Source organism: Trematomus bernacchii, unplaced genomic scaffold (genome assembly GCF_902827165.1).
Source record: "Trematomus bernacchii unplaced genomic scaffold, fTreBer1.1, whole genome shotgun sequence".
Classification (NCBI taxonomy): domain Eukaryota; kingdom Metazoa; phylum Chordata; class Actinopteri; order Perciformes; family Nototheniidae; genus Trematomus; species Trematomus bernacchii.
The window spans coordinates 3,079,162-3,103,069 of NW_022987567.1; the positions used below are offsets into that span (position 1 = coordinate 3,079,162).

At 39.7% G+C, this 23,908-nt stretch overlaps 2 protein-coding genes across 11 annotated transcripts in view; both read left to right on the top strand.

Annotated features, from left to right (window-relative positions):
- The window catches only part of grin1a (glutamate receptor, ionotropic, N-methyl D-aspartate 1a), a 30,706-nt gene extending 27,430 nt beyond the window's left edge, over positions 1–3,276 (top strand). For 5 of the 8 annotated variants that reach the window (XM_034125891.1, XM_034125892.1, XM_034125894.1 and 2 more), the window contains one exon: positions 1,318–1,386. In XM_034125891.1, the coding sequence (XP_033981782.1) occupies positions 1,318–1,386 (69 nt within the window). Of the gene's footprint in view, positions 1–1,317 lie in introns of all 8 variants that reach the window. The other 3 variants (XM_034125888.1, XM_034125890.1, XM_034125893.1) reach the window with 1 other exon arrangement.
- Positions 3,277–7,299: 4,023 nt separating this feature from the next.
- Positions 7,300–23,725, top strand: LOC117479062 (ectonucleoside triphosphate diphosphohydrolase 2). 3 transcript variants are annotated; one of them, XM_034126085.1, is made up of 10 exons: positions 7,300–7,432; positions 7,551–7,708; positions 12,020–12,137; positions 13,665–13,815; positions 17,143–17,302; positions 18,431–18,658; positions 19,449–19,718; positions 20,438–20,557; positions 21,343–21,477; positions 21,573–23,725. In XM_034126085.1, the coding sequence occupies exons 2-10, from the start codon at positions 7,592–7,594 to the stop codon at positions 21,786–21,788; spliced, it is 1,515 nt and encodes a 504-aa protein (XP_033981976.1). In that variant the 5' UTR covers positions 7,300–7,432; positions 7,551–7,591; the 3' UTR covers positions 21,789–23,725. The 3 variants fall into 3 exon arrangements, with proteins under 3 accessions (XP_033981976.1, XP_033981978.1, XP_033981977.1); XM_034126087.1 differs by having other exon boundaries at positions 7,554–7,708; XM_034126086.1 differs by lacking the exon at positions 7,300–7,432 and having other exon boundaries at positions 7,499–7,708.
- The last annotated feature ends 183 nt before the right edge of the window (positions 23,726–23,908 follow it).

Here is a 23,908-nt window from a genome sequence, read left to right on the forward strand (position 1 = left end):
CTCTTTTTGCTGGTCCACTTGACCCCAGTAGGGCGCGCTGTTAGCAGGCCCTCAAGGTACAAGACAAGAGGAGACCCACATGGGGGCTGTAAGCCATATGATGATGATGCAACCTGCGGGTCAAGGAGATGAGGGACATTCACTCTGACTCTCAGAAAATATGACGTTTCTCAACTCAGAATGGATGTCGCTCCATCTGTCAGCATGTTGGTTGCATCATAACAGCTTCTTAAACTCATATGCTTGAATGTATTGGCTCTATCGGCTTAAAAAGAGAGGCACATTAATCCTAAAATCTTGCTCAATTGAGAATGACAAACAAGATGGGTACACTGAAGACTCTTCAGTGTTTTGGTTACGCAACGTAAAATATTCATTAGTAATGCATTAAGTAAACAAAAGATGCTCTCTTGCACACTGGATTATTGAAACAGGATTTTCCAACATGCCGTGAGTCAGGATTATGCTGGCAAGTTGGAAATCAGGACAAAATGTAGATGAGTTTCCACCCAATCTGTGTTCCAAAACATGAGCCGATTCTATAAAGAAATGCATGTTACAAGCTCTAAGTATGATGCAATCGACTACACTCACAATGATAACCAGAGATTGTTTCTATATTTGCACTTGTTAGCAGGAAAAGTAGCCTCAGCACTGCAATATATGGCTTACGGCTGTCAGACCACACACTCTCAAAATACTCAAGGCAAAATCACAGTTGCCATAGAAACTAAGCACCTGCATGAAAACGAGATCTTGTTTTTCCCTCTCAGCACTGTAGACGCCTAACAATTCAACGCACTCTGCTTTATAAGAAGCACATTGGAGCCGGGAATGGACGTAAGAGTCCGGCACAACAGCACTTTGAAATTCAGAAATTCATCTTCTTGTCCATGAGCTAAAATTAGAATGGGCCGCCTGTCTGCATGCGTACAAATGACTGTGGGGAGATAAATGACCTGCCTGTTTTCCCTTGGCAGGAAATTATCACCTGAAAAACAAATGATGCCTGATTCAAATGTGCTGTTGTCTCGAGACTCCGGACTTTACGTCTTCTCCCAACTAGCCCACCTCAGGCACAACCTTAGCAAAAAATCCAAACTGATCCAACAAAATAAAACGACAAAACTGTGGTTTGCCCGAGAGGGGTTAGAGAACCCTCATGCTTCCTTATTTCTGCCGAAATGAAGCACAGGTGTTCTTAAAATAAGATATGAATGTCTAGATAAGTATGCTAACCTTCTGGCAAATGCTGCTTTTGTCTAGAAATGACTGTCTGTCTTCTTCCTCCCTCCCCATTTCTCTTCGTCTCTGCAGCAGTACCCACCTACTGACATCACGGGCCAGCTCAACTTGTCTGACCCGTCTGTCAGCACCGTGGTTTAAAGAGAGGGGAGACGCCGAGGTCCGCTCCCAGAGGAGAGAGGAAACGAGACGAGGGAAAGAAAAGGAGAGGAAGAAGTGGACGGGGAGAAGGAGAAGGGAGAAGCCATCTCCTCGTTCCCTTCACCACTCAAGTCGAGGCTTTCATTTCACCGCCAGTCGAGGGAAGCTTCGGAGGAAACTTGCTTGCTGAAGAAGTGTCTGAAAAACACTGAACTTGCACCTTTTTTGACAGTCAGGATTACCTGGCGTTAGATATTTGTAGGGTCCCTGAGCATGCACAGAAGAACCCATCTGACTCACATATACAATCTTTTCTTCTGTATATTAGCAAACTTATTTAACCTTGTTTTTTTGTCATTTTGCTCACTCACAGAGACTTAATGTTTGATGTTCAAAGTTCCTGACCCGCTGTATAAGTTTAGCAAGCCAGGTTTAGTTAGTTAAGTTTAAGGAAGTACTGTACTTAACATATCACTTTAATTAGGGCTTAAATACCATAGTGATAGGTTTTCCTAACAGCATATACCGCAATACAAGACGTACTGTAAGCTTCAATCGATATCAATTATTTTTTAATGCAAACTACCTATGTTTTTATCTACACTTTAAAGGTTTTTAGAAGATGTTGCTTTCTTTGAGAAGCACTATTAATGGCACTAAGGATAAGGAACTTGTGAAGATGATGGGAGCATGTGAGCGCTTGTATATGAATAAGAGCTTTATGTATCTGAATGATGACATTTTTATTTTGAAGGCTGTATACCAGATTCTGTAGTTGTTTTCCCCTTTAATTGTGTACTTATCAACCAAATGCATGTTTTTGTGTTCTTCTAAGAACTCAAAGACATTCTGTTAAGCTTAACTGTCATTCAAAGCAAGGTGCAAGCTGAACTCACTGAATATTTGGAGATCTGATCAAACAGTTAATTAAGACTGGTGTTCTTATGTACGAAAACATGTTCTCATTCGTGAGCCATGTTGCTTTTGGGGGCGCCCTCTCTCTTCCTCTCTCCTGCCGCAGCAGTCTTTCTCATTTCCTGTCTCTAAGGGGCTGCATCAAAGGGCCAGGTTTTTAACTTAACCGTCACTCGGTCTTTCATGCAAAACCTCGTCCAGGCGTAACGCCGGACAGTTTTTCACGAAGGAAACCCGAGTGAATTCAAAGCATGGTCTTGGTTAGGCGTAAAAACAGGCCGTTTCCCATTTTCTGGAGCTGAGAAACCACTGCTGTTTGTTGAATCACCTCGTGTCTGCTCTCTGGCACTGCATAGCATTTTATGCTGAGGCGTCTCCCAAACAGTCAAATAAGAATATTGATTAGTCGAGAAACTACAACAGAGTAACATCAGTCAGACATATTAACTTCTCCACTTTAATTCCACAATCTTTTCATTTCACTTCAGATACAGTATCTACACAGCCTTTAGAAGATTAATAATGACCTTTGAAACAACTACACAAAGTGCAAATCAGAATTTGGTTTTCTAACTCGAACCAGGAGTTTGCTTTCTGATCATGTTCTCATTCTGGCCTTTGCATGCTTACGTGTTACTATCAGTGCTTGGGTCTGTTTTTGGATGCGTGTTGTTGCCGTGTACAGTCAGCTGAGCTGTGTGGAGCACTCCCTGTAAATAGATGTGGTGTAGATAGATTTGAGGAGATTGTACCGCTTGTATTACGACTGCAGCTGAGAATGTCTAGTAACACACGCTAACAACAGTTGTGATTCACTGGCATGAAACAAACACACAAACAAAAACACACACACACACATACACATACACACACCATCACTTGTTTTTCTTACCTTTTCAAGTAATGGTCTTGCATTGAATCATCTTGTTTATACAACTGTAAATAAAATATACTTGCATTGCCAAGTCTACCCAATCCTATGATTTTATAGTTGTTTAATGGCTCGCAACAACATTATAAATACATCTGTTAAATTTATTTTTGGGTCAATCCATGTATGATATTGTCACAAATGCGAGGGAATTCTGAGAAATGTCCATCAAAAACTCACAATGCATAATGATAACTTCAAAAACAACATTACAAAATTGACCTATATTTAGTTAACAATGGGGGAAAAAAAGGAACAAATCATGGTTGCATATGAGAAATCAAAAATGTAGACAGCCTTCAATTATTGTCAATGAATTTTCCATGGAATGACTAATGGATTACTTGAATTATGAATTGTTTACAAATGATGGAGTTAGTCAAATGTTTGCACTTCTACAACTGCTTTCTTGGGGGTTTCAAAGTTAAAAATGAAAGATTGTAAGGTAAGCAGGAAGCTGTACTAAGAGATTAAATATCAAAGAAACTAGAGAGCATTTAGTAACTATATTTCTCTTCATGTAAAGCTTAATTTGGTCCGCCTTTAGACTGTATGGTTGACTCCTAAATGGTAAAGTAATATAGTATATACTGTGAAACTATAAGAGCGATTACCTGCCGAGTGTTTTTGACCTGTAAGTAAGTAACACCTGTCCAGCAGGAAGCAGCAGAGAGTCACAGAGAAAACATGAGAAACATGGTGGAGAAGCTGAAAGTCCGATGTTCCTTCAGAGCACATGTGTCAAACTCAAGGCCCGGGGGCCAAATCAGGTCCTTGGTGGATTTAATTTCGGCTCGCAGGATAATTTTTAATTACAATTAGATCTGGCCCGCCGGTATATTGCACGCACACCTTCACTCAATCCTGAGGATCTCCTCAGCTCAGAGCCTGAGCCCAAACATTGATGAACTTGCACCCAAGATGAGATGCCAAGTATCTGGCTTAAACTAGCATCACAGAGCAGCACACTGAGTTTAAATGGATGTTTCCTTTCTGCACTTTTTTTCTTGCGACAACAGGGCATGTTTGGTTTTTTCTTTGAGGGAAATAGTTTTTTTGAAGCTGTTGTTGGCCTGTGGGAAAATGTAATCATAAGAAATGACTCCGGAAAATCTGCAGATAGAGCCATAAGAAATGAATGCAACTGATTATTTAATGTTTAATGTTGTTTTTATAGGCAATAATTTAAGCTTTGTTAGTTCCAGGTTTAATATGTGCAATAAGTTAATTTCAATAAGTTTTGCAATAAATATTGAACCAGTCCGGCCCTCGACTAGTACCGATTTTTAAATGTTGGCCCACTGTGTATTTGAGTTTGACACCCCTGCTCTAGAGTCTAAGGAGATTGACACCAAATCAAAACCAGAGTGGATACTGGACATACATTAATCATGGGGACACAAACCCTCTCCAATAGGATCATTATAGCGCTTTGTGTCGGGTGAATGTTTATAAAGATATTTAAAATAAAAGCAGCTAATAGTGTTTCGGGAATGTGTTTGCATTATACACAAATGATCAAAGAAAAACTAGAAGAAACACCCAAAAATCCTTTTTTAAAACAGCCTTAACATGTGAAGGTTAAACCTGGTACCATAGGGACCCATGCAGTCACAGTCACAGTTGGTATAATCTTTAATTAAATTATGAGTGTGGAGTTAATAAGATCACGGCTGTCTTTGGTAATTCATGATAGACTTTGATGAAACCGAGGTATGTCACAGGGTATTGTCAGGTGAATCATCTGTTCGGGTCCATTGATCTTCTGCCATGATCACAGCTGACACTGTCACCCTCTGTCAGAGAGATTAATGTGACTCTGTCCTGCATGTGGATAACAACCTGAGGGTGATTACTGGTTTGAACCATAGACTGGTTTGAACCCTAGGAAGACGCAGAGGGATTGAGAGTTGGAGTTTGAAATTATTTTCTTGTTACCAAGTTTTAAGACTGAACAGACTCTAGTAACATAAGAACAGTAAAGACCCTAAAAGTTTGTATCTCTCTTAGTAAGAAACCTTTTTTTAACAGCAGCCAATTTGATTTGTCATAGTAAAGCATGGGGTTGCTAATAGCATTCGGAATAGCTCTGTTCAACTCAAATATTCCGATAACTGGCAGCAGATGAGGAATTGCATAAGCTGCATTCACGATACGTAATTTGCTCTTTGTTCAAAGCAAGGTTGGGAACAGAGCTTTCTGATAACAGGTTAAGTTTAGTTTCTGTGGTTACTTACATCACCTGCTAGCATTAGCATATTCAGCTGTCATTTGATTGGTTGCGTCAAATGGTCAGCAAAAAACAGGGTCAAAATTGAAATAATGGAAACTTTGGGGGTGAAGCGCTCTGTGACAATCGTCCTCATTTTTTTTCTGCAAAACATCAGAATCAAATTGTAATTTTAACAGAATGCCTGTGCCATAACTTAGAGCTTTTGAGTTTGAAAGACGTGACCATGAAGGCAGGCTCTCACGAAACACGCTATTGAGTTGCATTATGGGAAGTAGATGTAGGATTTGTTTACCATTATATATTGTAATTTTTCTCAAGGCTAAAAGTCAACTGTGACTAAACTACTATTTATGACAGGATCTCTCTTTATTATTTCTGTCGTCTGAGCTTCCCTTAACGTATGTGTTGTCGTGTTACACTACATTTGTGTAAGACCTGATAAAGCCAACATTTGAATGATGTCAAACATTTACATGTCCATGAATTCAAAGTAGCCTACTGTATGTTCGTTTTTTTATAACACCCAAGGTTAAAAACAGAATGTAAAGTTACCATGCTGGAGGGAATGTGGAACAGCAGAAGCAGATCATTCACATGTATTTTGTAAATGTCACAAAATAACAACGTTTTGGGGAATGGTTCATAAAGTAGTACAAAAGATAATCGGATATGATTTCCCCAAGAGTTTTATGATTCTTTATTTGGGTAATTTTACGGAAAATGATATACAACCAGATAGATGTTTAGTTAAAGTGTTGTTGATAGCCGGCAAGAAAGCCATCACAAGGAAATGGGGGCAAGTGGATATCAAGGACAATGGATGGAGTTAGTAGAGGAAATCTACATAATGGAAAAACTGACACATCGGTTGAGACTAAGTCTACCAAAAATGGAAGACCAGTGGAAAGGATGGACATTATATAGAGAAGAAGACAAACACATTGGACAAGATAATCCAGGAAACCATTGAGATTTAAACTCCCGACAAGGGCTCTTTTGGACAGTCGTTTTTTATTTTTCATTTTTATTTCATTTTTTAGTTGCCCGTTGCGCCTTAACATGTGGATGCGAATTAAAATTGTATTTTTGTGTGTCAAAGGGAAATGACAGTATGTACGTTTGGAATTCAGTGCAATTATTTTCAATAAAAACAAAGTTAAAAAAAGAAAAGAAAAGTAGCCCATGTTATTTGGACACAGACTGGATAAATCAGTTATCATCACCCGAATTTCAGTCATGAGACTTGAGGCAGCAATTCAGCTGTGTTTAAAACATCTATAATAAAAGAGCTTGAGCTATTCTAATCTATTCTGGCATTTATATCCCAGAAGATTTATAAAATCAGATGTAATAGTTACAACATTAGCCTATATTTGTCAGCATCTAGCATATTGCAAAGCATACAACGATAAAAGTGAGACATGAAGAATAACTCAAGTGCAATATTCAGAAGCTTCTTCAAAAAACCTCATTATATATTCTGCTAAATTTAGACACTGTCACAAAAGGGTTTCATCAAAAAATAGCCTTGCACAAAAAGTACATGCACAAAGAAGTGTAGGCCTCAGTGAAAACTTAATTTCCATGCTTTACTTGGACATTCAAATGAGGGGTACAATTTGCAAGTCAGGTTTAAACTGCACCCATTGACATGCAAATACTGAACAACACAACAACTAGCTCTGCAGCTCCTCAAGTGCAGCAAATGCAGACTCCTGCCAGGAGAAGCCACCCCTTATTTCCCATTGTTGTTTGAATAATTATGATTCATGTGTTAATTTCTAGAAACAAGGAAGTCTATAGCCATACAGCTACAGCCGGTGAATGTACTGCACCTTCTCTACCAGCTCTCACCATGATACAAACATTTTTCCCTCCATGGCACCAGTAGCCTTGGTGCTGCTTTCATTCACTGACCGAGGGGGCACATGGAGGAGGGTTTGACAGCGGAGGAAACATAAATTCCGGTAAGACTTTGCTATCTCAAGTGAAATGTAAAGTAGGAGGCAGGCAGGCAGCAGATAACACCGGCCAGTCAACCACAACTCCCACGTGTCTCTGTTAAGTCAACTCTCACATTTCCAGCAGGCGCAGAGAGGAGCTGCGCGTGACCCCTTGTCTTCTTCATGGCTCATTGCTCCGCTCACCCCGCGGTACCCATCGCGCTGCTGGTGTTCGGACTTGCTGCCATCCTGCTCCTGACTATCCCCACTGAAGACGTCCAGGAGCCGCCGGGGTTCATGGTAAGGTTGGGTATTTCTGGACTCGGGGTATAAGTTGTCGGGGTAGAGTAACCCAAGCTGTGCTGGCCACGGTGCAGAGAGGTAAAGAAGGTGTTACTAGTAGATTCTGTCACATTAGCAGGGGCGGATTTAGTGATCCGGGGGCCAGATGGGCATACTCAAAAGTTTCTGAATTAAAAGTAGTATTTCCTCAAAGATAAAGTATTGTGTTTACTTCAAGTGAAGAGTGGAAAAGAAGCCTTATCAGGGCAATGTACTTTAATGTACTTTACGTCTGTTCAAGGTGGAACCTACTGTAGGAAGTATGCATACTAAAAACTATTTTTGAAGTAAAACTAATAACTTATTAATAAAATACTTCCATAACAGCCTAATGTTACAACATGTACTTAACATATGTTCCATTTAAAGCTTGCATTTTTTAATTGTTAAATGTTGCAATCCAAATCAACATTGTAAACAGTAACAACCCTCTGTCATGTTTTCCTATATGGAAGAAGCCCACAGTAAGTATGTTTTGTTGCCTATTGCTTTGAAGCCTTTTGCAATATTTTAGGGCTCATTCTGGTATTATGGATTATATTTCTGAATCACAATAGTTAATTAAGTTGAGTTGCATAATTTATTTCAAAGTGCTTTGAAGCCTTTTGTGATATTTTGGGGTATATTTGTATTCCTGTTAGTAAGAGTTTTTTGGAGACGGTAACCCAAGCTGTGCAGACAGGGTGCTAGTTGTGGATTCTGTCACATTAGCAGGGGCGGATCTAGTGATTTGGGAGCCCCAGGCAAACACCATCTTGTTTACTTTTCACCATCTCTCTAACTGGGAGTGTTGGTTTTGGCAGTGGTAGAAGAAAAAGTAAGTACTAAAAACTTGAAGAGGTTAAGAGTCGCCTTTTACGGGCTTTCAGTTGTACAATGATAATGCACAAGCTTATCTCTGAACTCGAGCGGTTATCGCGGCCCCGTTCAATCGCTTCAATCGCGCCGCGGCATTCGCATCAACCGCTTCATGCGCACCGTCGGAGCGAATTCGCGTCTGTCTGCGTCTCTGCATTGACTTTACATGTAATCGTGCTGCCCCGAAAGATCGCATCGCGTCCGGTGTGAACGCACCATTGGTAGGACCACATTCATATTGAAATATAGCAATTTTAATGACAATAGCATGAAACAGCCATTGTTTTAGTTTTACCCTCCAATGCAGTTCTTACGATTGGAGTAAAAGAGCAAGTCAGGTGACGTAGTATAAAGCGCGACAGAGTCTGGGTAGGCAGGACGTTTATTTGGATGGAAGGGTCTCTGTGAAACCAAAAGGCAAAGTTAACTTACTCTAACTTATGTACATAACTTAACTTACCTGATATACATAATCAAAGTCATGTGCTTAACCCAAACCTTGACATTTCCCAGACCCCAACCAAGAAGTTTTTACGCCCCAACCTCAGCAAAGTAAAGTCTATTGATGTACCTGTGCATTAAAATGTGTCTCCAGGGGGTTGTTAACAAAGCGTCAGTATTTGAGGATTATGGAGGGAAAACTTGTTCCTGAAGAAACTTTGTGAAATAAAATTTGTTTTGTCTTGCCTAGGAAGAGGCCATCGGCACAGATGATCTCATGGCTGAAACACTGATAAACCGTTGGTAGCCTCATTGTAATCAAAGATTTAAGAGACTGCAATATACATTTGGAATGGGAATCAAGCTTTAATTGCTTTGGCATTCAGAGGGGGATTGCTCCACAGGTCAGCTGGAGCTTCTGTTCCCTCTGCTCCCCCTGCTACCTCTTTTTGTGTTACCGTCTAAATATCCCATGGTTCCTTTTTTTAGTATTATGTAGCCGCCCTTTCACTCTGTATCAATGCGGTGGAACAGTCCCAAAAAAAGACACAGTGGGGTTTTGCAGGGAGAGCAAGTACAACAGTTCCCATAGTTTATCAAACTAAAGGACAAAGCAGATCATTAGGAGCTGCTCTCTGTTTTTGGCAGTGTTAGACCGAGTCCTTACAACTCACTGCACAGCGATAATAAGATTTTTTTGGACAAAATTAGGAGGAACGCTCCCCCTCAATGTTGCTACTCACCTGTTGTACTGATTTGAAATATTGAGTGTTTGGCAAATGCCTGAGTATAGAATTTGCAAGTGTATCTACTTTTGCATGTGGATTCTCGCACATTCTGAGTGTTTGCTTTCAGTTGAGCAGAGATTAAAGTTGCTTGATATTCGACGTTGTAGTGAAAGTGGTAGCACTGTCAGGACAACAGAGTTTCCATCCCAGTAAGTAGACCATGGTATTTTAGGGAAGATGTAGGGCTAAACAAGTGGGAAAGTCAGAACTAACTTACAGAGTTTGTAAGTAGAAATTACCTCTACAATGCCTAAACCCTAACCCTAACCTCTGATACATGGTTAGACACCCAACAGAACAAACTGAAGGTTTAGAATTGTTTATTGATATTTACCATTTTTTCTCTTGCATTGATGTGCCTGATTGGTACAACCAGTACTCCACTGAATTCCTTTTATTTATGTGAAATTGGACATTAAGTATGCTCACAGGATTATCGCGACAGATCAGTGGCAGGGTGAGAAATAAAGCACTTATCCAGGATGTCATTGCTGTGACCTGTTCTTTAATATAAAAGGATTGTAAGAGTTTACAAGTTTCAGATCATGAAGTTTATTCAATTTGAATTGATTTATGCACTGATTGCCCTCAATGCACAAACAGGCCTCATGAGTACACACACTTGTTCCAACATGAATTATGTTGGTTAGCCGGCTGAGCCTGCTGATGTTTTAGTTTTCTGGTTCAACGTCACTGACGGCTGGCTGAGATCCTCACCGCTGATTGGCTACCGCGAGATCGCGACACGCGAATTTGACGCTCGAGTTGAAAAAATTGAACTCGAGCGGTTATCGCGGCCCCGTTCAATCGCTTCAATCGCGCCGCAGCATTCGCATCAACCGCTTCATGCACGCCTTCGGAGCAAATTTGCGTCTGTCCGCGTCTCTGCATTGACTTTACATGTAATCGCGCCGACTTCCTCACACACACACACTCAATCTTTTCTCAGGCAGCTGCAGCTCCGCGGATTTCTCAGCCTGAGACGGCGGGACACGGAGAGGCTGTGAGTGTGTGTGTGTGTGTGTGTGTACTCGGGCTGGTTTCGGGCTGGGTTTCGCTGTGTCTCGCTGTCTCGCCGACCCCACGCAGCAACCAGGAAACCACACCAGTAAGCCAGCTCATACTGTCCGCTCCTCGCAGCAGCGAGCCTCGCAACGTCCCGCCAACACGGCACCCAGAACCCACGCAGCATTCTCATCCGTTTGTCATTACTGGTGTCATTTTCTGGTTGCTAACGCCATTGAAACACATAATCACTGATGTTCCGCTGTAACGGTGGTGGACTCATCAGAACAGAGTGGGCTCACAGGGAGGGGGGGGCAGGAGCTCCAACAAGCCGTTTAGGACAGAGAGTGAATACACATACTATACAGAGACGCTGTATGAGAAACCAATGTGAGTTTGGAAAATTGCACAATGTAAATCTATTCTAGTAGACTTCAAAAATTGAGTTATGATCAGTAGAAATGGCCATGTCATGGGATCTTTAATATAAAACGGTTGTACGAGTTTACAAGTTTCAGATCATGAAGGTTATTGAATTTGAATTGATTTATGCACTGATATTTGCCCTCAATGCACAAACAGGCCTCATGAGTAAACACTTGTTCCAACATGAATTATGTTGGTTAGCCCTTTCAAATGACTAGATGTGAGACGTGCATTTTAAAGAAGACTACTCTTTTTGCTAATTCTCTAAAACAATACCAAAGTTTCACATCTAAGTCCCTAAATCATAATTAGTGTTGTGAGAAAGGTGCAATGTGTAATGTCATGTGAGTAAATCAGTAAGGTTAACCTTTGTATTTCAAAGTAAAACCTTCGTCAACATTTACTTAACTTTTCCCTTGGTGATGATCAGTGAAAGTTCAACTTCTCTTCTTCATAAGTCATCAAACCTTTTCTGTCACGCAAAGTTGGTGATGTCAAATACTTAAATGTTTTGTAGTGTTTATACTGTATAGGTGAAGTAGAAATGGTATGCATCCGTTTCTGTCCAAAATATCCCTCCCAGGGGTGTCTTCGAAGATCAACGTGACTAGTAGACTTAGTCTGCAGTCAAATGGCTTCCAGATGCCAAAATTAAGGGTACACAGCCACCAGCGTAAATGACTCCCCTTCTCAAGGCCTTCAGCACAAATACCTCTCTTGATGTTTATTTTCTGTCTGTTTCTCTCTGTAGTATGGGATTGTCTTGGATGCTGGATCTTCGCACACAGCTCTGTATATTTACAAGTGGCCCGCAGACAAGCTGAATGGAACAGGCGTGGTCACCCAGCACACTGAATGCCATGTTAAGGGTAAGAATGATCACTTTCTCCACCAATAACCACAAATCAAATGGTACCAATACTCCAACTCGTACAATTGAGTGTTGGATCTGAAAAGTGTATGACTCTCTTTCATCAGAGAGTCATACACTTTAGGCTAAGGCTAAACACATATCTACAAATGGAAGTAACCAATTTGATTAACGTTTTAATCCTGCACTGATGATACACAATTGAACATTTCTGTCCCACAGAATCACCCCTAAGGCCCTGCATAATGTCATTGTGTGTCTCACTGTCGTTATTGTATGGATCTTTTGAAAGTGTTTAAAGCTAAATAAGGAAAAAATCGAAATGCTTTCAATATGACTCAAAGCAGCAAGAGAAACATACCTTTTTTCCCCATGTTCCTATTTGTTTGACAATATCTTCGCAGTCTAATCTGTTTTTGCTCAGAAAGATGCTTAAATTCTCATATTGTATTACTAGCCATTTATCCTTGTAACTCCCTTTTCACTGGATAAAATGCAATACCGCGGTTTTCTTATCATTCCTTTTTTTAAATGTGAATCACTTTGGGCTGCATGTTTTATGAAAGATGCAGCAATATAAACAGAGAAGAATAATATATATATGCTATAGGAGGGGTTCAACATTTATTAGCACTTTCTTTGCACAGGATTCTGCACTAGACTGATAGAAAAGCTGTATATCTTGCCAAATGTCCCTCTATTATGATGAAAATGCAAGGATTTAAACTATACAGAGATGGACAAGGAGTATAATAAGTTGTGGGAGTGGTTTGAAAAGTTTGAATGGACTTTGGACTCCTTTGTTACTGTAATGCCACACTCACTGCATGTGAAAGTTGTAAAGGTGATCCAACCTCAAATCATAATGAGGGCAATTCAAGTTGATGGTTCAAGATAAAACATTTAATAGGGCTACTGTATATCTACCATGCATAGTATTTTGAAATCTTACATAAGGTAAGTGTCAAGTTGAATGTGAATGTTCCCGACTTCTTTTAAACCCTAAACGTGAACTTTTTATATTCAAAACACAGGTTTTCGTTCAATATACCTTTAATCTTCTATTGAAAGTATATCGGGAGAGTCATTTTTCTTGTTTATTCCCCAGTGGGTGGGAGGAACTGGATGAGTGCCAGCTGGATGATGTAATCATATTACAAGTGAGGCCAATGTTTGTTACCGGGCGATCATGAATCAGGAATGTGTCAGAGTTGAGCTCTGTGCTTTGCCACTCCTGTGTTGTCAAAGGGTCTTAATGTGTCTTTTATAAACAAATGCTTGTTTCTCCAATTAGTCATGGACTTAGTGTTTCAACTGTCATCTTCCATAATTGAAATGTCAATCAGAAGTGAACTTTGAACGTTACATGTCAAGAGTTGTTAACATATTGCCATGCCGTTTTTCATCGCCTGGGTGTGATTGAGTTACATCATGATGCACATGAGGTTACAAAAGCAAACATAGGAACAAGATTCTGCACGTCGATAATGTAATCAGCTGCTTTTCGGGTTTTGTTGTCGCTCAGGTGTAGGCATCTCCAGCTATGCAGGCCAACAGGGAGCAGCAGGGCAGAGCTTAGAGGCATGTCTAGACCAGGCGGTGGAGGACATCCCCAAAGAGAGACACCCGCGCACACCTGTGTACCTGGGAGCCACAGCTGGCATGAGGCTTCTGCAGTGAGTCAGAGAGTGTGTGTGTGTGTGTGTGTGTGTGTGTGTGTGTGTGTGTGTGTGTGTGTGTGTGTGTGTGTGTGTGTGTGTGTGTGTGTGTGTGTGGTGTGTGTGTGTGTGTGTGTGTGTGTGTGTGTGTGTGTGTGTGTGTGTGTGTGTGTGTGTGTGTGTGTGTGTGTGTGTGTGTGTGTGTGTGTGTGTGTGTGTGTGTGTGTGTGTGTGTGTGTGTGTGTGTGTGTGTGTGTGTGTGTGTGTGTGTGTGTGTGTGTGTGTGTGTGTGTGTGTGTGTGTGTGTTTTTTTTGCCGGTATCATTTTGACATCCGTGAAAACGTTGATAAAGTTCTGGCAGGTGATTTTTTGTTTTGTTAGTGTTCGTTTTTTTTTCTCCCTCCCCGAGGCAAGCGTTTGCTCCCGCTGCAATGCAATCCCTCCCCGTCGAGGCAAGCACTGTAATTCTCTCCGGTTAGTCCACCAGCAGATGACAAACACCCACCTCTCCGCCTCTTCCAAGGAACGAGGGGACCGTGCGGCAGAGTTTCAGTTTCTTTCGCCGGTCAAGATGTCCGTTAAAGTTTAAATCTTCCGGACAAAATTAGAAAAGTGCCGGTCAAAGGTCTTCTTTGTTATTTATTGAGCTTTAAAACAAATGAATAACGACTCTATAGGCCTATAACAATATAATAAAACACGGAGGACGGAGATCTTTTTTTCTCCCCCTCTTGACTTGATCAGAGCACGGCTCCCCTCTCCTGCAGGGGGGCGTGGTCAGCTGCAGCTCACAGAATCAGCCCTTTAGACAGCAAACAGCACATAGAGCGAAATGAGGCATGGCTAAAATGCATGATCTGTTTGGTATTTTGAAAACAGAAACGTATAAATATACCTTATATAGGTATGGCCCTACAATATATCATTTAAATATAGCATGATAGGTCCACTTTAAAGGTATAGGGTAGGTAAGAATGGAGAAACCAGCTCGAGTGCGCTAGAATTTGAAAGTACACAACCGGAAAAAATCTGCCTCTTCCTTCAGACTTCCTTACAGAGCCCCTCCTCCAAAACACAAACGCACACATGACCAATGAGGGCACGAGATAAGTTTGTGCACAGATGGAAGGCTGACAGGCAGGTAGGCCATCCAATTATTTTAGCCGGGCCGGCTAAAATGATTGGTCGTGCTTTTTACAGCGCAACGGCTTCGACAGATGACATTTTTGTATGTATTTATTGTCAAAGCATTTAATATATTCATTGCTATCGGGATGTTAAGAGCATTCCATGGAATATAACAAAAAGTGTTTCTGAAGTGAATTACCTACCCCACCTTTAAGTAACTTAGAAATATTATACGCTTTTTCATTAAGTCATTAACACAATAGAAAACACAGCCTCATAACATGGATCACCACATGTTATTTTCTAGCTTGCGTCTAAGGGTTTCCGTACCATCCTTTTATACTGTGTGATAATACCAAAACACATTCATCCACAATATAGTGATTCTCCAATCAAAATCATAATGCAATATAAAACTAGCAATACAACATACAGTATCACATTAACAGACGTCTGGTCACACAGGAAAGATACAATTTTCTTAACTTAGTGTACTTGCATAGTTTATCTTGTATAACACGCTTGCATATTTGGGAACCAGAGTTATCTTTTACGCCCTGTTGGTCATTTTTTAAATCTTTTTAAATGAGTTAATACAAAGATATAACGACTTTCCTTTGTCACATACTGTAGTTATGAACTTAATAAACCTCTGCAAGTTTGTGCCCCTTAAATGTTTGGCTTATTACATTTCTGCAGCAATGCAACATTATATTTATTGTATAATGTATAATAACTGTATGTGTGTGAGATCTACTGTCTTTGCAGGATTGTTAAAACATTTATCGGGTAAATATCTTTGTCTTCTTTCTGGTCTTATCAGCAATCTGTTTGATTATCAAGGAGGCTTTGTGAATATTTACAGCAGCTAGTAGGGGTGTTGACAGAGCGCTGAGACACTGTCAACATCCCTACATGTGAGGTTTGACTATATGGGAATATGCAGTGCATAAACAGCTGTCCAATCACTCAGCCAGATGTAAATCATTTGCTCAATGCAAAACATGTTGAGAAGACAAACAAATGAAACAAAACCAGAATTTATACAGTTTTAATGAAAAAGAGTGTGAAATACTGAAATGTTTTTTTTTAAACAGAGAAAAACGGACTTGAAGGAATTTATTCTGAACAACTGTGATTTTAAGAGAGATTTAAGGGGAAACAGAGCTACCGTGCCTGATCTCCTACAGCAAATAATTGGGGCCCTTATTCTATAAACATAGGAATTACCAACTCATCTCCAACTGTTCCTATTGACACACACATGTCACTGATTTCACGGTGGCCTCACAATGATACTTAACCCTCCTATTGTCTTTCGTTCCCCCCCCCCTTACTTTGGTGTTCGCGGTCAAATTTGACCGGTCCTGTTTTAACTGCTATTACATTAACACAAAAACCATTAATCATCACCAAATTTCATTTAACACCCTTTCAAACTGTACATATTGTATCAGACAACTGGTATACATGAAAAATTGCAGTAAATATACAAAGAACAGACACTGAACATGTATTGCGTGTGCCAGGTGTGATCCATGTGGGGGGATTGGGCACATAAGGGGACACACACATCTAGAGTGTGTGTGTGTGTGTGTGTGTGTGTGTGTGTGTGTGTGTGTGTGTGTGTGTGTGTGTGTGTGTGTGTGTGTGTGTGTGTGTGTGTGTGTGTGTGTGTGTGTGTGTGTGTGTGTGTGTGTGTGTGTGTGTGTGTGTGTGTGTGTGTGTGTGTGTGTGTGTGTGTGTGTGTGTGTGTGTGTGTGTGTGTGTGTGTGTGTGTGTGTGTGTGTGTGTGTGTGTGTTGATCCGGATGGTTACTAATTCCTTTTCTTTATGACCGGGAACACCATGGGTGTTACAAAGTTGACTAAATCATCCAAAATGCAATGACAGTGGTGATCAGCAATTGTATATGTTCAAATGTCTACTGTGAAGGATATCATAAAGCCTTAATGCAATCGAATGTAAAACAAAAAATGTATGATTGATGAAAGTAGTAAATCGGTCAGATTTGACCCGAAGACAACAAGATCTTGGATAGTTAAATCTTTATAGTTTTAGAGGTCAGCAGTGAGACCTGAAGCCTGGGGAGGTAAAACAGTCACTAATAATCAAGGTTTGACCAACAAACTCTGTTTCCTATTAATGAAGAGTCCCTCACATAGTCTTAACTTGTAAAACCTCAGTAAAAGAAGACTCTTCTTTCTCCCAATTAGGATCTCAAAGCCGGAGTCGTCGGACCAGATTCTGCAGGAAGTGGGCCACAAAATCCAGTCGTACCCTTTCAGCTACCAGGGGGCCACTATACTCAGCGGGAAAGAGGAGGGGGCGTACGGCTGGGTCACTGTCAACTATCTCTCAGAGAACTTCATCAAGGTACCACAACCCTTATGAAAAGTGTGTGTTCTTGCAGTCACGATTCTTATCTAAATCAACTAACGACAGTTATTTAAGCAGTACCTTTTTTAGTAAAAGTTCAAAAAACATATTAAAAAAATAACCCATTACAAGTAGTCCTGGATTCAATGTTACTTTTGTTAGAAGTATGAAGTATTATCAGCAACATATACTTAAAATATCAAAAGTATTTATTTCTATAACATTTATTTATTATTTGTATACACTATCAAACACGTATTTAGTTCCTCTACTTTGACATGATTCATGTTTTAATGTTCAAAAAAGGTCTTTATTTTTCTCAAACTGCCTGTGCTGCAGCACCTCTTTTCACCCTCTGTCTGAAACCAGAGCCCAGTCTGCTCTGATTGGTTAGCTGGCCGGCTCTGTTGTGATTGGTCAACCGGTCACAGATGTCCCGCCCCTAACAAATCACATACAATGTGTTGGAGCGCTAGCCAATATAGGCGCAAGTGTTACGTAGGTATGTCAGTATGTCGCGGAAGTAAAAAAGGAGCCTAATGGAGGCGTTTCAGCAGAGTGTGGGAGAGAAACTACCTCGAAAGAGAACTTTGGGATTTTAGCCTTTACAGACCATTTACATGCACACAAACCTATATACAGTAACACACTACAGGAAAGGGCAAACCCCAAAAAAGCATAATAGGGCATCTTTCAAAACTAACTAGTAAGTGTCAGAAGAATATAGTGCATTAAACGGTACAATACTTCCCTCGTAGATATGTAGAAGTGTAAAGTTAAGGAAAGACTTAAGCAAAGTACATGTAAATGTATTTAGTCACATTCCCCCACCGACAATCTAACAGTCAAATGATGGTTCATTTTGAATCACATCGTGTGCAGCAACAATATTACAGTTTCTCTTTATCTAGTCGAGTTAAAACGTCTACATTTGTGTACTTAACTGATGCAATGGATCTTCAAGCTTTTTTTTAAGAGGGGCACTGATGACACCTAGTGGCTAGTGGTCGATTCCCACCATTTCTTCTGATGTTCGTTGTCAACATTTGTAGGGGGTTGACAGCTTTTCTTCGTATAATCACCACTTAAAAATACCCATTCTCTTATGCTACTTTGTCCCCACAGTATGGTTTCGTGGGGAGCTGGTTGAGCGCCGGCAGACCCACGGTGGGGGCGCTTGATCTCGGCGGAGCGTCCACTCAGATCACATTTGAGACTAAGGATAAAGTGGAGGATGAAAAGGATCTGAAGAAGCTGCGTCTTTATGGCAATGATTACTCTCTGTACACACACAGCTTCCTGTGCTACGGCCGGGACCAGTTCCTCAAGAGACTCATGGCTCACATCCTGAAGGTAGTGTAACATGACACACTCATGAAGTGAAAAACAACTTGACTTTCCATCGTCATCATATATATATATATATATATGCGGTTGTTGGATACCTTTTTTAGTATTTGCGTTATAACAGAAATGTAATATTTCCCCTAAGGAATATGTAGAACATTCGGAAAGTAAGTCATGTGATGTGCCGTGTACAGTTTATAATGGCAACACTTATTTTTCTGGTTAGGATCCAGATGTTTAAGATAACAAATCTAATAAATATTTGTTTCTTTTACCTATTGTTATATAGAGTTGCTGGGTTCTGAAGATATTGGCTGTAGAGATATTGTCTGCCAAATATAATGGGAGGAAATGGCACACGCTTGTGTCGCTCAAATAAAATATATTTGATCAGCAATGTCTCTTTCCAGAAATCATGACCCAGTTACCTAAAATAATCCACAGACTTTTTTGTGAGCAGTTTCAATTGGCGGGGGTGGTTAATAGAAGATAGTTCCAACATGAAACTGCTCTAATACTAATGGAGTTTTAAAGAATACTGATGGCTGCATTGACATTTGAGACATTGCAAATTTCTATATACAATATTAATGATGTGCATGAAATACACACAGAGAATAAAAATCCCTAATATTTGGTTATAAGAGAATTCTGACTGACATAGTTGTTAAGCAGGACAGTTCAGCATCATGTTACTTAAAGACTAACACATCTGGTTTTGGAAGGATACAAAACAGATACTTTCATAATAAGGGTATATGTGATATGAATCCCACTGTCTGTGTCTTTCTCTCAGTCTCAGGATTACCCTCAGTCCATCACTCACCCCTGCTATCCTGCAGGCCTCAACAGAACCGTGAAGTTGAACAGTATATTCAGCTCTCCGTGTACAGCACAGTACAATCCCAGCTCCTACGACCCCCTGGCCTCTGTGACAGTGACGGGCAGCGGACAGTACGAACACTGTCTGGGCAACGTGTCGGAGATCTTCTCCTTCGACAGCTGCCCCTTCTCCCAGTGCTCCTTCGATAAAGTCTTCCAGCCCAATGTCAGCGGCAGCTTCATGGTGAGAGAGGCTGGAGGGAGAAGATGACACTGAGCTGTCATCTTTTTTCCTTTTTTACATATTTTGAAACAAAGACAGATAATATTATAAACATAGCCATAATAACCACATTGCACACAAAAAAGATATAGGACCTTTCATATGGGTCAGCACTTGAAGCCTATTTTTTTAAACATTATTTTTAAAATATTTGTACATTTTTTGCTATTTTTATAATAAAAAACCAAAGGAAATTCCTTGTAGGTCTATAAAAACAATATTTGGCAATAAACCAGATTCTGATTTTGATGACCATAAATCAGTAAAATAAGCAACACCATTATAGAAAAATATTTGATTAAAGCAGAAATACACTCAGGTAAATGTATTTGCAAATAATTAAATTAAATTGAAAAAACAAACCACAGTAAAACTACTAAATAAACTGTTGTGTATCAAATAACAAATATACAACAATACACAAGTGGAGTACAGGCCTCTCGAATGACATACTTATTTATAAGCATAACCAGCCTTGCGATTGTATTTGAATTACTGTAACTCAATAGCAGTATTGATCACAATAATTGCATGACATTTTCACAGAAGAACAAGTGCAATGCCTCAATGTTCTAATAAGAACCTATTATGCAACATTATTTCTCTCCTAGGTAAAAATGTTTTCTATGTACTATGTGTTGCCCCAGTTTGATTGTTGTATTTGTCTCTCTGTGCACCAGGCGTTCTCTGCTTTCTACTACGTTCACCTCTCGCTGCAGCGTACCACCGGCGTCACCGCACAAACTCCTTCACAACTAGAGAACGCGGCGGAAACTCAGTGCGGCATGACTTTCAATCAAGTAATGGTCCTTTCTACTTATTTTCAATTCATTTGTTCATAATATATAATTTTTGTCTTGGCATGTATTCGTTCATGTGTGGTTTATAGCCAATACCTGAAAAACTATTAAAACTTGAATCAGCTTGATGTGTAGGCTACTTAATTTTCAGTGCTAATTAGCAATAGGAGCATGCTCACACCTAAATTAGTGTTTGAGCATCTGTTTAGCATGCTCCAAGTAGCACTTATCTCAAAGCACCACTGTGCAAAGCCTAACAGAGCTGTGAGCATGGCCGTACACTCTGCTTTAAATACATTGACTATAGTTAACACCTACAAAATCGACCTAAAACGTTATGTGCTCATTTATTACTGTATGCTTAAAGACCTGTCATGGTTGCGGTGATTTACAATTTTGGGAAAATCCATATTATTGAATTTGTTTGTTTCATCTTTAAGTTTATATAAGGTTATAGTTTTTGTATTGTGAACTGTATACTACTTTCTGGTATTTTATTATTATGTTATCCCCTGTACATGATTACATTTAAACTAATTTATCATAAAGTGAGCTATTTTGTTATAAGCAATGCTTTCGTCCCTCCCGCTTTAACTCACTTTTTACTTTTGTACCTTGACTGTATATATTAATATTGAATTAGTTGAATAGAAACAAAACCTGGTTTGCTGCTATTTTGACTATAAGGGAGCTGGAAGGGACAAATGAGTGAGATTCAACTCCACTTTCTAGTTCATATATTTTATTCCACAACTTGCTTACACTGTTTAATTGTTTTCTTCCAGCTGCTGCTTCTTGACCCGAAGCAAAGGTTTCGTTTGCAGGACAGCTGTGCCAGCTCTGTGTTCGTTAAGACTCTCATGTTCAGAGGATATGGCTTCGATGAGATGTCATTCCCGCGTGTAACCTTCCAGAAGAAAGTGAGAACTTAATCACTATTTGACAACAGATATATCTTCAATACTCATTTGTCTATTATCTACTAACTGGCAGTAATCACTTGCTTATCCTCCAGGCAGGGGACACCTCGGTGGGCTGGGCTCTGGGCTACATGCTGAGTCTGAGCAGTTTACTGCCGGCAGAGACAGTGGGGCTGAGGAAGGCCCTGACTCCAGGAGCGTGGGCCACCCTCATCTTCCTCTCCGTCCTCCTGCTCGTGGGGGTCCTGGTCTTCATCCTACTCCGTTCTGTTAATGGGAAGAAGAAAGGAGGAAGTGATGGCACCATCTAGATACTATAACAACAAGACAGTATTAGGTTTTTGTTTATGTTGGCTCTGTACTCCGACATATTGGATCTGAAATGAAACTATGCGGTTTATTTAAGGGTAATCACATTAATAGGTGGGATCTGTTTCTCATCTTACCCTTAGTCCCCCGATTTTAGGTTAATGCAGCAGGACAAAAGGCTTATTTCACAAGATGTCTTTTTAATTTTGTTCTTGAAAGAGTCCTAAGGAAGGTCAATTACTGTTTTTAAATCACATCATTTTTTGTATTTGTGCCCCATCATTCACATACTGTAAAGGGCAGGAGACTGCATGGCTGTCTATATCCAGTAGTGGATATAAATTATTATGAATTATTGATTTTTTTTAAACAACTACAACTCCTTTAACTTCACAATCTTTCCTTTCAAATGTTATTTCCTGGAGTATAAAGCAAACACAAGGAAAACACATGTCGGGTTTTAAGAATATTGTATAGTATAGCAGAGGCACTGACACTAAGATGAGGTCTGAATGACATTTTCTTCTTGAAAATATGAGATTCTTTTTCATGTAGAAGTGTGACTAGTCTGAAGCGCTGGTATATTAAAATGTAGCACACTGGAGATACTGTAACTACCAGTTTAATATGCAAGTAAACACTATTTAATTATTTTTTAATATGTATTGAAATATGTATTTTTTTAAGGTGGCAGTTTTAATTCACATTTTATTTTAGCGCAAGTCAAGAGCATGCTTTTGCATATTACAAATATTTGTTGACTTAGACAAGTTTTAGTTTCATAAACCTTGTGTCATTTGGAGGAAGTAGATAACTGATAGAAAAGAGCTCTTCAATCTAAAACATTTTTTCTTTATGTCTACTATATAATAAAAGGAAACCAGTAGTTGCTGATACAGTTTAGATTAAACTAGAATACAACAATCCTGCTTGAAATACAGAAAGGCATTAAGGTACTGAGCAAAACTTACATCTAAACTGCCAAAAAAAGAACTTATGTTTATATTTCTTTGTTTTATACAGTAGTCAAGAATTCACCAGTTTGCTTCAAGCTATATGAGTTTACCTAAAGGGCCTTATTATGCTTGTTGGGGTTTTCCCTTTCCTGTAATGTGTTATATAGTATTCGCGATTGGACTCCTTTGTTTACTTCCGTAACATAGCAACATCACGATGTAACACTCCCGCTTCTATTGGTTAACACTCCAACACATTGTTGTGATAGGCTAAAGGGCGGGACAGCTCTAAGCAGCTAACCAATCAGAACAGACTGGGCTCTGGTTTCAGACAGAGGGTGTAAAGAGGTGCGGCAGCACAATGAGCATAATAGGGCCCCTTTAAGGTATGAATTAGTTCAGTTTCAGTTTTCTGCACCATAAAACTAATATTTGAGTGCTGCCTTATTGAATTGGATGTAATATACTTGTTTTGCTTTTAGCGTGCCCACCTCTAGTGAAAACTATTTAAATGTCCCAAAAAAACACTGTAAATAATTTTATGATGGAACATTGAAACATGCCAATATGTAAGGTGTGCCTGCATTAAGGCCAAAGGGAACTCTTGGCATGTAGATGAATTATGAATATGAGACTTTCCCAAATCTTTTCAGATCCTGCATGTTTATTTAGTTTGTACCCCCATATTGTAGCATCTTCCAAATTATTCTTGTGGCATATTGAGTTTTTACTGATGGAAACATTTGGATACTCCTGGGGAACATGTTTGCAGTTGGGGTGATGTGGCTTTTAGCATATTTATGTTTGATGAATCAACTGTGACAAAGATTGAAATAACGCTATGTTAATATTCATATCATATTCATATTATCGCATTGTGAGTTTTTAATTATCATGGCATGGTCTCTGTTTGGTAATATTGTATGTTTTATATTTGTTTTACTCGAGATAACAAAATACATATATTTTTTTCCTTTGTACAACTCGTCTACTGTATTTGATTCTATCGTTCCTGTCTGCTTTGGACTACAACTACCAGAATGCGTTGCTTTATCAGGAGTGCGGCCAGTTCGATAATTTCCGGTAAGGTCGTAATGCAGTCAAAATAAAAGCGGGGAGTTTTGCATAAATATAATTTGTAATATATTGTGCTTTTTAATGAACTT

Excerpts from the sequence above, each read along its gene's own strand:
- LOC117479062 (XM_034126085.1), top strand. The coding sequence starts at position 7,592 with ATGGCTCATTGCTCCGCTCACCCCGCGGTACCCATCGCGCTGCTGGTG. Across the intron at positions 13,816-17,142 it reads GCTGGCATGAGGCTTCTGCA|GATCTCAAAGCCGGAGTCGT; the intron begins GTGAGTCAGAGA and ends TCTCCCAATTAG. Across the intron at positions 17,303-18,430 it reads TCTCAGAGAACTTCATCAAG|TATGGTTTCGTGGGGAGCTG; the intron begins GTACCACAACCC and ends TTGTCCCCACAG.